Below are 14,784 nucleotides of genomic sequence, written 5' to 3'. Positions count from 1 at the left end.
CTCTTTTAGATACCTTGGATGCAGTGGGAATAAGTCAGCTTTTTAAGTCTAGCATGAATGGGATAAAAATGTATCCAAATGAGCTTTTGCACATCTGTGTAGTGCATTGAAATGCTGACAGACAAAATGAGAACAAAGTCATAGTCAGTTGCAGAAACACAGAGCTGAAGCATCTGTACTGAGACCAACCCTCAACCTCCCATCTGTATCTGTGTTCAGATTTAACACACAGCTAAGTCCTCCAAGGGCCTGGCTAGGAGCAGAGGAGCTACAGTGACCTCATGGTCCTGCAGATTAATTCAACACTACTCAGTGCTTGCGCATCGAGCACTCTTCTAAGCTCTCGGGGTACAGAATAAATAGATCAGCGTCAAAATTACTGGCCTCATGGATCTCACAGGAGGAAGGAAGTCCTCATGTCCTTCCAGAAGTGAAGATAGTTAATTTCAAAGGTAAGCAAGTAAGATATATAATACTATCAGATGATAAAAATACAACAAGGCAGATGAAGAAGGAAGTCAGGAAAAAATAAACGGAAAAATCCGGAGGCAAGAATGTGCTTGACCTCTGAGAAACAGCAAAGAGCCGGAGTAGGTGGAATGGAGCGAGCAGAGAGAAGTGGAGGGAGATGACTGTGTAACAGCTGAGGCCATTTGACTTTTACTCTAAGGCAGATGGTTGTAAGGAAGAAAGCTGAACAGCTGGCCTTTAATGTACTTTAAAAAAATCTATTCTTCTGATTATTGGTGCAGAGGCTCCCAGGCAAAGAAAAAGGGGACTTGCCTGGTGGCATAGTGGATAAGAATTTTCCTGCCAACAGAGGGAACTTGGGTTCGATCCCTGGTGTGGGAAGATCCCACAAACCACAGAGCAAGTAAGCCTGTGTGCCACAACTACTGAGCCTGAGCTCTAGAGCCTGGGAACCACAGACTTAGGCCTGAGAGTCAATAATTTGTATCCTGCAGCAAGAAAAGTCACAGCAATGAGATGCAATGAAGAGTAGCCCCCGCACATGGCAGCTAGAGAAAGCCTGTGCAAAGCATGAAAACGCAGTGCAGCCCAAAATATAAATTAATAAATAATTTTTTAAAAAGAGTAACAAGTTTAATCTTTTAGTAACATGCTGTTAGCTAGATCTTTTGGTACACAGACGTGTGTTACACACTAAGAGAAGAGTCCTTCTTTATACAAGGCTCATAGCAGGATATCTCTGGTTTAAGATTGCTTATGATAAACTTTATGGGTTTCTGAAGCATGGCTCTCTGGAAAATGTCACAAGCCCTATGGTGATCAAAGATTAAAATAGAGAAATTTCATTACCTAAATACTTCCTCCTCTGTGAGGTGACCCCAAACCTTACATAGAGACTTTATGTATCATCCAGGCCAGAGACCATGTCTTTATTGTGCGAAGAAAGAAGCTGGGGAGCCACATGGTATCTCAGACCTCTCCCTGCTTTGCTGGTGTCTTTAAAGCTATTAGTAAAGCATGATAATGGATACGATCTCTTATTTGTGTTAGTCTGATTTGGGAATCCATTTCTTTTAGTATAGGTAGTTTATTTCCAAGATTCCAGGAAATGCAAATGAGGGAGTACGGAAAATGAGACAGAGAAGGGAGAAAAGCAATGAAGGAGGCAATAATGTGTGGATTTTGCTGTGAGCAACTGTACCGCATGCTCACTCAGTCATGTCTGACTCTTTGTGAGCCATGGACTGTAGCCCGCCAGGCTCCTTCCTCTTTGGAATTTTCCAGGCAAGGGTATGGGAGTGGGTTGCCATTTCCTATTCCAGGAGACCTTTCCCACCCAGAGATCAAACCCTCATCTCTTGCATATCCTGCATTGGCAGATGGATTCTTTACCACTGTGCCACCTGGGTTTCACAGAGCAGCTGTACATAACCCTTTAAAGACCTCTGAGAAACAGGAATCCAATTCTTTAGTTAATTTAGATAAGGAGCCATTGAAGAGCTGAGTAACATGGCATGTTCAAGCTGATGATTTAAAAGGATCACCTTGACTCTTCTTTTTTTTCCTCTTGTTTTAAAAATAGATGCTATAGGTCTTCTCTGGTGGTTCAGTAGTAAAGAATCAACCTGCCAATGCAGGAGAAACAGGTTTAATCCCTGACCTGGGAGATCCCATATGCTGCGGAGTAACTAAGCCCGTGTGTGTGTGTGTGTGTGTGTGTGTGCGTGCATGTGTATGCTCAGTTGTGTCTGGCTCTTTGTAACCCTGTGGACTGTAGCCCTCCCGGCTCCACCAGCTCCAGCTCCTCTATCCATGGGATTTCCCAGGCAAGAATACTGGAGTGGGTTGCCATTTCGTCTTCCAGGGGATCTTCCTGACCCAGGGATCAAACCCTCATCTCTTGCAATCTCCTGGCAGGCAGATTCTTTACTTCTGTGCCACCTGGGAAGTTCTAGAGACTGAGAGCTGAAACTACTGAAGCCCGCATGCCCTACAGCCCGTGCTCCACAAGAGAAGCCGCCGCAATGAGAAAGCTGAGCATCGCAACTGGAGAGCAGCTTCACTTGCCACAACTAGGGAAAAGCCCGCACAGCAATGAAGACCCGGCACCGCCAAAAATAAAAATACATGAATAAATAAATTTTTTTTTAAAAAAACAGATGCTCCTCTTTCCGCCATCTTTCCGTGCCGCCATAATGGTGCGCATGAATGTCCTGGCTGATGCTCTCAAGAGTATCAACAATGCCGAGAAGAGAGGCAAATGCCAGGTCCTTATTAGGCCGTGCTCCAAAGTCATCATCAGGTTTCTAACAGTGATGATGAAGCATGGTTACATTGGCAAATTTGAAATCATTGATGATCACAGGGCTGGGAAAATTGTTGTGAACCTCACAGGCAGGCTAAATAAGTGTGGAGTGATCAGCCCCAGATTTGATGTACAACTCAAAGATCTAGAAACATGGCAGAATAACCTGCTCCCATCCCGTCAGTTTGGTTTCATTGTATTAACAACCTCAGCTGGCATCATGGACCATGAAGAAGCAAGACGAAAACATACAGGAGGGAAAATCCTTGGATTCTTTTTCTAGGAATGTAATACATACAAATAAAATGCCTCAGAGGACAAAATAAATAAATAAATAAATAAAATTAAAAAAATAAAAAAACAGATGCTATAGGGGCAAGGGTAGAAGCAACGAGACCATTTTGGGGGCTAGTTCAGCAATCTAGATGAGAGTTGATGACTTGGACCACTTGGGAGTGATGAAAAGTGGTCCAGAAGACTTTGGGAGAAGATCAGAACTTTAGACATGCTACCAATGAGTTACCTACTGGTCATGAAAGGTCAAGTGCCACATAAGCACTTGGTCCATAGTTCAGTGGAGAGATCTGACCAGAAGATATACATTCTGGAGTCAACAGCATATTCATGCATACTGTGAGTGCAAGCGTGCTCAGCTGCTTCAGTTGTGTCTGACTCTTTGTGACCCTATGGATTGTAGCCCTCCAGGCTCCTCTGTCCATGGGGTTCTTCAGGCAAGAATACTGGAGTAGGTTGCCATTTCCTGCTTCAGGGATCGTCCCAAACCGAGGATCAAACCTAAATCTCTTACATCTTCTGCATTGGTAGGCAAGTTCTTTACCACCTGGGAAGCCATAGAATATAGTATACATAGAGAAAAGAGCAGAGGTGAAGATCAAAGCTCTGCAGCCCTATAAACTGCAGCCCTATGTAAAATGAAAGAGATGGGTGAGATGAGAAGGAACCAGTAAAAGAATCTGAGGAGGAGAAAATCCAAGCGAGAGCAGTATTCCAGAAACTCAATGATGACAGTGTTTCCAGAAGCAGCAAGTGGTCGCCTGGGGCAAATGCTGCTTTAAGGTCATACAAGATGTGGCTCAGAATTGGCTCTAATAATGTGTACATCCTTAGGGCTTTGGTAAGAGCTGTCTGGTTGGAGCAGAGAGGGTAAAGGGCTGATTGAGGGAGAACTGGAGGAGACAAAGGGGAGATGCAAAAAGAAACTTCTGTTTAGGAGTTTTGCAAGCTAGGGAAGCAAGGAAATAGGAGAGGTACTTAGCAGAAAGGGTGAGTGTGAGAGAAGATCTACTTATTATTGTGTGTTTTCCTGAGATGGAACTATTACAGTATGTTTCAGTATTGATGAGAGTGTTACAATAGAGTGGGAGAAACTGTTGAGGAAAAACATGAGAGCAAATCTTGGAGTGATGTTCAGAGGGGATGAGATCTCTATCACAAGTGAGGGGATTGGCTTTAGATAAGAATGTAGGTGATTTACTGATAGAAAAGGAGGGCATGCAGAATTTAAGGGCACAGTGCAAGTGGGTGGGTAGACAGATTTGGTGGTGAGAACAAGTAGGAATTTTCTTTGTTGTTTCTATTTTTTTCAGTGATGTAGAAAGAAATTGTCTGGCATCAAATGCCTCTAAGTGTAGCCCACAGAATAGTAACACCAGTGTCATATGGAAGCTTATTGAAAATGTAGACTATTAGACTTTACCTTAGATCTCCTGAGGCAGAAACTTTATTTTTAAAATTGATTTATTTAGTTTATTTTTGGCTGAGCTGGGTCTTCATTGCCTCACAGAGACTTTCTCTGGTTGTGGTGTGTGGGGGCTGCTCTCTGTCGCTGTGGGCAGGCTTCTCATGGTGGCAGCTTCTCTCGGTGCAGAGTACAGGCTCTAGGTGCAGGCTTCAGTAACTGCAGTTTTCAGGCTCTAGGGCACACAAGCTCAGAAGTTGTGGTGCATGGTTTTAGTTGCTCCTTGGCACGTGGAATCATCACAGACCAGGGATCGAACCCAAGTCCCCTGAACTGGCAGGTGGAATCCTATCCACTGCCATACCAGGGAAGTCCTCAGTTCAGTTCAGTCGCTCAGTAGTGTCCGACTCTTGTGACCCCATGGATTGTAGCACAACAGGCTTCCCTACCCACCACCGACTCCCAGAGTTTGCTCAAACTCACGTCCATAAAGTCAGTGATGCCATCCAACCATCTCATCCTCTGTCATCCCCTTTTCCTCCCACCTTCAATCTTTTCCAGTATCAGGGCCTTTTCCAATGAGTCAGTTCTTTGCATCAGATGGCCATAATATTGGCGTTTCAGCTTCAGCATCAATCTTTCCAATGAATACTCAGGATGGATTTCCTTTAGGATTGACTGGTTTGATCTCCTTGCAGTCCAAGGGACTCTCAAGAGTCTTCTCCAACACTGCAATTTAAAAGCATCAAATCTTTGGCGCTCAGTTTTCTTTATAGTCCAACTCTCACATCCATATATGACTACTGGAAAAACATAGTTTTGACTAGATAGACCTTTGTGGGCAAGGTAAAGTCTCTGCTTTTTAATATGCTGTCTAGGTTGGTCATAGCTTTTCTTCCAAGGAGCCAGTGTCTTTTGATTTCATGGCTGCAGTCACCATCTGAAGTTATTTTGGAGCCCAAGAAAATAAAGTCTATTACTGTTTCCATTGTTTCCCCATCTATTTGCCATGAAGTAATGGGGCCAGATGCCATGATCTTAGTTTTTTGAATGTTGAGTTTTAAGCCAGCTTTTTCACTCCCCTCTTTCACTTTCATTGAGAGCCTCTTCAGTTCCTCTTCACTTTCTGCCATAGCGTGGTGTCATCTGCATATCTGAGGTTATTGATATTTTTCCTGGCAATCTTGATTCTAGCTTGTGCTGTAAAGGAGTACATCAAGGCTGTATATTGTCACCCTGGTAATTTAACTTATATTCAGGGTACATCATGAGAAATGCCAAGTTGGATGAAGCACAAGCTGGAATCAAGGGAAGTCCTAGAATCTTTATTTTAAGGGGAAGCCTCAGGTGATTCTTACCCACATTAAAGTCTGAGAAACACTCATCAAGAATGGTTGTTCCTGTTTAGTTATGAAGTCATGTCTGACTCTTTTGTGACCCCATGGACTGTAGCCCTGACAGGCTCCTCCGTTCTTGGAATTCTCCAGGCAAGAATACTGGAGTGAGTTGCCATTTTCTTCTCCAGGGGATCTTCCCAACCCAGGAATTGAACCCGAGTCTCCTGCATCTTCTGCTTTGGCAAGTTAGTTCTTTTACCACTGAGCCACCATGGAAGCCCACGGGAAACATTTTATTAAGTGAAATAAGCCAGACACAAAAGGGTACTTATATGAGATACCTGGAATAGATAGTCAAATTCATAGAGAAAATACGTATGCTGCTGCTAAGTCGCTTCAGTCGTGCCCGACTCCGTGCGACCCCATAGATGGCAGCCCACTAGGCTCCTCTGTCCCTGGGATTCTCCAGGCAAAAGCACTGGAGTGGGTTGCCATTTCCTTTTCCAATGCATAAAAGTGAAAAGTGAAAGTGAAGTCACTCAGTCATGCCCGACTCTTAGCGACCCCATGCACTGCAGCCTACCAGGCTCCCCCGTCCATGGGATTTCCCAGGCAAGAGTGCTGGAGTGGGGTGCCATTGCCTTTTCCGAAAGTACGTATAATAGAATAGAAATATTAGGAGCTAAGGGATAGAGTGAATGGGAAGTTATTTTTTAATGGCTAGAAGGTTTACATTTGGGATGATGGAAAATTTTTAGCAGAGGATTGCGGAAATGGTTGCACAAAAATGTGAATGTATTTTGCTACTGAATGCTATACTTATGAAAGGTTAAAATGTTAAAGTGTTTGTTATGTATATTTTAGCACAATTTTTAAAAAGTATATCAACCTAGTATAATTTTCATCATTCCATGGAGCTGGAATTCAGCCAGTATACAGCTAAGGCAGTCTGTGGCAAAGGGAGCAAGACCATTTCTGCCCGTCCTAATCTGGTTCACGCCTCCTGAATATATTGGCACATATTCAATCATTCCTGTCATTCACTGCAACAGAAACTGTTAATGTCCACTAAAACCCATTTCCTTTCCCTCCTGGGCATACAATTAGACCAGATTTAAAAAGTATATATTTATTTATTTTTGGCTTTGGTGGGTCCTTGTTGCTGCATGGGCTTTTCTCTGACTGCAGAGACCGGGGGCTACTCTCTAGTTGTGGTGTGCGGGCTTCTCATAGCAGGGGCTTCTCTTGCCGTAGAGCACGGCTCTGAGGCATGCAGGCTTCAGTAGCTGCGGCACGTGGGCTCATTAGTTGCAGTTCCTGGACTCTACAGCACAGCCTCAATAGTTGTGGCGCATGGGCTTAGTTGCTTGTCAGCATATGGGATCTTCCTGGATCAGGGATCAAACTGGTGTCTCCTGCATTGGCAGGCAGATTCTCCTATAATTGAGCCACCAGGGAAACCCTAAACCAGATCTCTAAGTTAGGAGAGAGCATATCATTAAGATCTGTGCCGTTTTTGGGTCCATCTACTCCTATAGGTGAACTTTTTTTTCTCTGTTTACTGTGAGAATGGAGAGGAGCCCAAGAACCCAAAGGAGGGGTAGAGCTCAGCCAAACATTGCATTGGATACTCATTGGTCAAGAAACAGATTTATGCCATAAAGCCATGGAGAATATTCTAGTTTTTTCTGTTATGGAAGCCTTTGTTACATTAATTTAAATATCCACTCTTTGGGAAAGTTGTTTCTAATGAGATCTGTGGACAGGAAAGAGCTAGATATGCTGGCACTTTTATTATAGAAGTAGCACTATGATAAGAAAATCTTTTGTTCCCTCTCACAGAAGCGAATACAATCTTTTTCTTGAAACACATTTCTGAAAAAATTTACATCACAACATATCCAGTAATAGATTTTAGCAGCTATTACATAGAAGGCTATTAAAGTAAAATGTGAGATATTGGCCCAGTTCTTGCATGGACACAAAAATAGTGTTATGGTTTGTCATAATGTAAAAACATAGCATTCTGTAAAAAACAAAATTAAGAAAATACACAGCACTTCAGAATCATTTGTATAAAGCTTTGTCATAACAAAATATTTCAAATATACAAGGAAAGCACATAATTATTGCACAATATATTTCAGTGTGTGGAGAACCTCAATTAGATACTGGTATTAAAATTAGATACATATGAAGCTGGGCTTTTTTCTCTTCCCTATTTTGAATCTATCTGCATACTCAAAGTATCCCTCCATAATCTTCCAATGAGACTCTTCCACATGGGAAAAGTACCCTATTTTTTAAAAAGATTTTATTGAAGTATAGCTGATTTACAATGTTGTGTTCATTTCTGCTGTAACAGAAAAGTGATTCAGATATATATATTCTTTTTCATATCCTTTTCCATTATGGTTTATCACAAGATATTGAATATAGTTCATTGTGCTATACAGCAGGACCTTGTATATACTATATATCTTATATATACTAGTTTGCATCTACTAATCCCAAACTCCCAATCCTTCCCTCTTTTTCCCACTGCCTTCCCACAAGTCTGTTCTCTGTCTGTGAGTCTGTTTCTGTTTCATAGATATGTTCATTTGTCATATTTCAGATTCCACATATAAGTGACATCATTCTATTTGTCTTTCTCTTTCTCACTTACTTAGCTTAGCATGTAATCTCCAGGTCCATCCATGTAGCTTCAGATGGCATGATTTCATTCTTTTTTATGGCTGAGTAGTATTCCTTTGTATATATGCACAACAATTACATCCATTCATCTATTGATGGACATTCAGGTTTTTTCCATGTCTTGGCTGTTGTAAATAGTGCTGCTATGAACAGAGGTGCAAGGATCTGGGAAAATTATCCTTGATTCCTGAGTATCTTTGGCTAAGATACAGTTAACTTCTATGGCTAAGCCATGACACATTGCCAATCATCATACCCAACCCAAGTGTAACGGTATACACCACAAGATGTAGAGAGGATACGCTGGGAAACAAGATTCAGTGTGTTTCCATAGTCTTTTCATAAGAGGCCATGTTTTAGGTCAACACTTTGGAGTAGCATCCTTCTGCATTAGGATGCTTGTGAGCAGTGGTAGAATGAGCCCAACACTTTCTAGATCCAATTTAAGTTGCTTGTGAAGATTAGAATTCACGATTTTCCTGAAACTTATTGGAGTTGGCCAGGAGTTAAGAGGGGAAAGAAAGGGGTTGGAAAAGGAACTGGAAAAGTGTCTCCCTCTTCTTTCTTTTCCATGTTACCCATACACTCCATTTCCATTGGAAAGAAAGAGAAAGTAGGGTAAATTAGAACAAAGAAACAGAATGGAAGATAAAGCATGGCTTGCAGAAAATTCTCTGGAGTAACTATCATCCCTAAGATGGCAAGAGGGGAGGACCCGTCATGATGTTCCCACATTTCAAGCACTTGAATTGTAGATTGAGGTGATGGATCAGACCAAGAACTGTTAGTGATTTGGCTCTGAAGGGCAGAAGGATGCTTGCCCACAGTAGACAAGAGCTGAGACTAAGGTGCCTGTCTATGATTGTGAAAATGACATTGAAAACTGAATCAAGGGGCTTCCCTGGTGGTTAAGAATCTGCCTGCCAATTTAGGGGACACAGGTTCAAGCTCTGGTCTGGGAAGATCCCACAGGCTGCGGAGCAACTAAGCACACTAACCGCAACTACTGAGCCAACGTGCCACAACTGCTGAAGCTTGCTCACCCTAGAGCTTGGGTTGTGCAACAAGAAAAGCCGCAGCAATGAGAAGCCTATGCACCACAACGAAGAGTGGCCCCGTTTGCCGCAACTATAGAAAATCCCATGTGTAGCAATGAAGACTTAGCACAGCCACGAATAAAAGAAATATTTCAAAAAGAAGGAAATCTTAAAAAAAAAAAAAAAAAGAAACTGACTCAATCCCTCAGGTAAAGGTCATACTTTTAGTTACCAAATGAGAGGCTAAATTGTAGTGTCTAGCAATTATCTGGGAATAAGTTATTTCATAAAAAAGAAACTAGTGAAACTGATTACAGAAAGTGTGACTATACATTTACAGAAATTGCTTGAGAGATAATTTATGAATAATAGTGGAGAAGACTTGAAGAAAAACCACTCTAGTCACAGTGAGTAGCTTGTGGTCTCAAGGAAGCATGGTTATACCACACAAGAGACTCTGTGACTGAAAAGCTTTTGAGACCATATACTGAACTTGGACAAAATTTAATCTAAAATGAATCCGATTGTTAATAAGTCCCAAGCACTATGCTAATCATCCAAATTACCCTGAGAGTTATCTTATGTTGCCTTTGTTACAGATGAGGGAACAGAATTTCAGAGATTAAGATGCTCAGGATCACACAGTTAATAAATGACCAAATCCATATCCAAGTCTACATTTTTCTGGAATTCTTTTCACTTAAATTGACACATTTGTTTATTAATTTACTCACCAATATTAATACTTCTTCTGGTCAAGCAGGGGTAATACAGCACTGCTGTCAACGATCCCGTATTCTGCTGGTACCCACAAGAAACTGTTCCTCATGAAGACTGTGGGGGAGCAGGGCACATAATGAGTATAACCAGAAATGAGCATAACCAGGGAGGACCTGTCTCAGTTTGGGGGAAGGGGCAAGAGACAAGAGAAAAGGAACGGGAGCCTAGGGAAACTTCTAAAGGCCAGTAGGTATAGACACAGGAAATGGGGTTTCAGCTGAAACCTGCAAGTGTAAGAAAGCAAGATAAATCCAGGGACCAACCAAGAGCCGGGGGGAAGGGCAAAATCAGTGGCTTGTGGGGGAAGGTCAGGGACAAAAATCCATGTCTCTGAATTGCAGGCAGTTTATTTACCATCTGAGCCACCAGAGAAGCCCCAACGTGAGAGGAATAGGGGCCAGATCTGAGCTCCTCACATGTCAGTCTGAGGAAATTACTTTATCCTGCAAAAAGTGGGTCAGTTTATGACTAGGTCAGCATGTTGTGATAGCCCGCCAGCTGCTCTTGAAGCAGGCAACACTGGAGATGGCAAGCTTTTTTTTTTTTTTTTTTTTTAATGCCAGAAAAAAGATAATGGGACAGTAAGGTTGTAATGGACTTCCCTGGTGGTCTAGTAGTGAAGACTTCCAGCTTCTTCTACAGGAGCCACAGGTTCTCTGGTGGCTGTGTGGTAAAGAATTTCCCTGCTAATACAGGAACCACCAGAGATGTGGGTTTGATCCCTGGGTTGGGAAGGTCCTCTGGAGGACGAAATGGCAACCCACTTCAATATTCTTGCTGGGGAAATCCCATGGACAGAAGAGCCTGGCAGGGCTACAGTCTATGGGGTTTCAAAGAGCCAGACACAACTCATGTATTCAATGTAAGGTTGTAACAGGCATCAGGGATGTGCAGGATGAGTAGATGTGGAAATAATATGGTGGGAGGAGTTAAAATTGCTAATTCTCTAATTGATGGTAGGTAGGAGTGAGAGGCAATAGTAACTCACAGGTTTTTGGTGTGAGCGATTATCAGGTTTGAATGGTGATGCCCTTTGCTGGAATAGGAAGTACAAGGTAGAATGACTGGAGGAGGTGGGGTTAAGCAAGTACACCTGTATGTGTAAGACAGAGGACAATAATTCTCTCTGACCACTGATTTGAGCTACCTCAAGTTCAGAAGAGCAGCCTTGCTCAACTCTATAACTAAAGCAGTCATACCTGAAGGAAGGCAGTGAACATATAAAGAAAAGTCCAAGAAGAAAAACCTTGTCAGTGTCTTAAATAACTCTTCAGAGAGGGGGTTAAGCTCTAGCCAGCTAGCAGAGTTGCTCTGATTCCTCATATGTCCTTAAGTCCACATGAGCCCCTTGACTTGGATTTCTTCACTCACCAAGCAAGTTTATTATTGAAGCAGGCTCTCCAGATAGCCTTCGTCATGGAGAATACAGGCAGGCTGATAGCAAAAGTCAAATTTCTCATAGTAGATTAGGTAGGACTCTGGCTTATACTTTAGTCACTTGACTTGGTTATTCTGGATGAATCCCCGCCAAGCCCAGTCACGGCAGGGTGTTCAGTCAAATGGGATCTGAACTTTGTTGACAGTCCATTTATAGCATTCAACTGGTCTTTCTAGTTCCCAAATCCAAGTGATTTTGACAATATCCACTGATGCCAAGACAGCAGAAGATACATATGTATATATATTTCCCATAAGTGTAACTTCTCAACTCTGAAATACCATTCTTTATCTTTAATAACATTTAATATCTCCTTTGTCTGATATTAACATTAGCATCTCCATGTACATTATTTTTTCATGTCTGAATTTTCAAGTTCTCCTTGTTCTTATATGTAAGGCAAATCTTTTTGAAGCAGCATAGAGTTTGTGTTTTATTTCAATCCAGTTAGAACAATTTTATCTTTTAAATGGGGAAGGTATATATTCTATTGGAAATTAGGATAATTATGGATAATTTTGGTTTAATCTACCATCTTACTATTGCTTTCTATTTGTCTGGCCTGTTCTGTGCTCCCTTGTCTCTTCGTTCTTGCTTTCTAGTGAATTATTTTTTAAATGTTTTCCCTCTCATGCATTAGCTTATTGGTTATACATCCGTTTATTATCTACTTAAAGATTACCATAGAGATCATAACATGCATTCTTGACTTACTAAAAAATAATATAAATAAATGTTCCCATTTTTTCTGTATCATACAAGGCCTTTAAAATCATTTAACCACATTTACTCCTCACCTCCTAATGCTCAACAGCTTGTATTTCATTGTTGACATGTATTTTAATTCTTTCTCTCTATATCTAAATATATATATTAAGCAATAAAAAATAAATATTTATATAGTCCAAATTTGTTTGGATGATCCCATATACTCGCTCTGTTGATTTTCATTCTTTCTTATGTCTCTCAGCTTCTTTCTGGGTTCATTTGCCTTCTGCATGAAGACACTTTAACATTTCCTTTGATGGGTGACAAAATCCTCATTTTTGTTCCCAGAAAATTACTTTCTTTCATTGTCATTCTTTGAGGATATTTTTTTCCTGGGTGAAGAATTCTAGGTTGACAGTTCTTTCAGCACTTTCAATTTATTATTTATTCCTGTCATCTCTAGATTCTATTGTTTCTGTTGAGAACTCAGCCATAATTTTTATTATTATTATTATTTCTTTAAAGGTAATACATATATTTTTTTAAGTCTATCTAATTTCATTGTCCTTGGTAGTTAGGTGTTTTATTGTAATGTGCTTTGGAGTGGTTTTCTTTGTATTTATTCTTCTTGGGATTCATAGAAGTCTTGAATCTATGCTTTGGAGTGGTTTTCTTTGTATTTATCCTTCTTGGGATTCATAAAAGTCTTGAATCTATGGATTCACACCTTCCATTGTTTTTAAAATGCAGAGATGGTTAAGCTAGGAGCTTCCCTCCTGGTTCAGACAGTAGAGAATCCACTTGCAAAACAGGAGATCCAGGTTCAATCCTTGGGTCAGGAAGATCCCTTGGAGAAGGGAATGGCAACCCACTATAGTATTCTTGCCTAAAGAATTCCATCCCTGGTGAGCCCCAGTCCATGAGGTTGCAAAGAGTCAGACAAGACTAAGCAACTAAGATGTTCATGTTTCACTTTCAAGCTAGGAGCAACACAATCCAAATCATTTGAATTCAAGAGAAAAATGATTTGAGGTTCTCTGATAGGGCTTCCCTCTGATTCATCCTTATTCCTGTGTATTATCCTTTGGAGACCCAACCCCAAATCTGAGAGTAATACAGGTCCATCTCCCTTAGTGGATCTTATTTCCAATACTGTATTTCTAATCCTTTGAATCTGTTGAAAGTTCTGCTCAGCATCTGTGCTTGGAGAATCAGTAGATGCCTCTAAAGGAAACTGGCTGCAAATTGATTCACTTCTAGGCTTTTCTCTCTCAGTACTTGACCATACAAATTTCTTCCCTGCTTCGGTGTATCTCTTATGCATACAAATAAATGTGATATTAAATATGTTTCCAGTTTTTCTAATTGTTTTCTGCAAATGGATTGATCAGTATTACCTACTCCATCATTGTAGGAAGCGAAACATCCTCAAAGTTTTAAATACAACATTTTACTATTTTTTTCTTTTTTTCTCACGAAACCCTGAGAAGAGAAACTTTAAGATGCCCCACTCAGCACAGAAATGGGAATGTAGCACAGGATTATTAAATATTTGTTGAATAAATGAATAATCACAGTTTCTGCTCAGGATTGGTGGCAATTTTTTTTTAAAAACTCTTTATCAGAAATTGAGAAAAGAGTATCACTCATAGTATACCAAGATTAGAGCCGTGGGATATGTATGCCCTAGTTGTAGGCAGTTGGTTAGAGCTTAGACCAATACATTTTTTTCCTCAAGGAGTAGCTTGTCCTGACATTGTTTAGAATTGCTGGAGCATAGTGACAATGAAAAATAGATGATTTTTGTTAGCTATTTTATTATTTCAAAATTTCTACATAAAAGATGCCCCTTTGTCTGTACCTAGGAAGAGTTGACTTGGATGGATTTCAAGATACCCTCTAAACCCGAGATTCCATATGGGTCTGTTGAGCAGACACCAGGTGTATCTGCTTATGGATTTGTGCCTGGAAGGAACAGAAGCAGTAAGTACAGAAGGCAGCTGAACTCCCTCCACAAAGGCTTTTTCTGTCATTGGGCCTGATCACTACAATGGTTTCTTTATTTAAAAAAAAAAAAAAAAAAGCATTTATTTATTCAAAACCAGTGCAAACTATCGTAAGAAAACACCTTAAAAATATAGAAGCAGGGATATTGTCACAATGATGCCTTCTTGGACAAATATACAAAATGGTGGGACTGTAGCCACCAGTTGGCTTCGTTCATATCTTTCAGTACATAAAGTACAGCTGGGAACTGAGGAGATACCTTTGTGTCTGAGATCAAGTTAAGGAGAAACATAGATGGCTCATCT

The 14,784-nt window shown here is 40.9% G+C and overlaps 1 protein-coding gene across 1 annotated transcript; it reads left to right on the top strand.

Annotated features, from left to right (window-relative positions):
* Nucleotides 1-2,639: 2,639 nt before the first annotated feature.
* LOC128061636 (40S ribosomal protein S15a-like) lies at nt 2,640-3,059 on the top strand. The gene has a single exon (XM_052654017.1). The coding sequence runs from the start codon at nt 2,667-2,669 to the stop codon at nt 3,057-3,059; it is 393 nt and encodes a 130-aa protein (XP_052509977.1). The 5' UTR covers nt 2,640-2,666.
* Nucleotides 3,060-14,784: the final 11,725 nt, after the last annotated feature.

The sequence above is a fragment of the Budorcas taxicolor genome, chromosome 16 (assembly GCF_023091745.1).
Source record: "Budorcas taxicolor isolate Tak-1 chromosome 16, Takin1.1, whole genome shotgun sequence".
NCBI classification, from domain to species: Eukaryota; Metazoa; Chordata; class Mammalia; order Artiodactyla; family Bovidae; genus Budorcas; species Budorcas taxicolor.
Note: the sequence above shows the minus strand (reverse complement) of the source record. Positions and strands in the feature narration are given on the sequence as shown.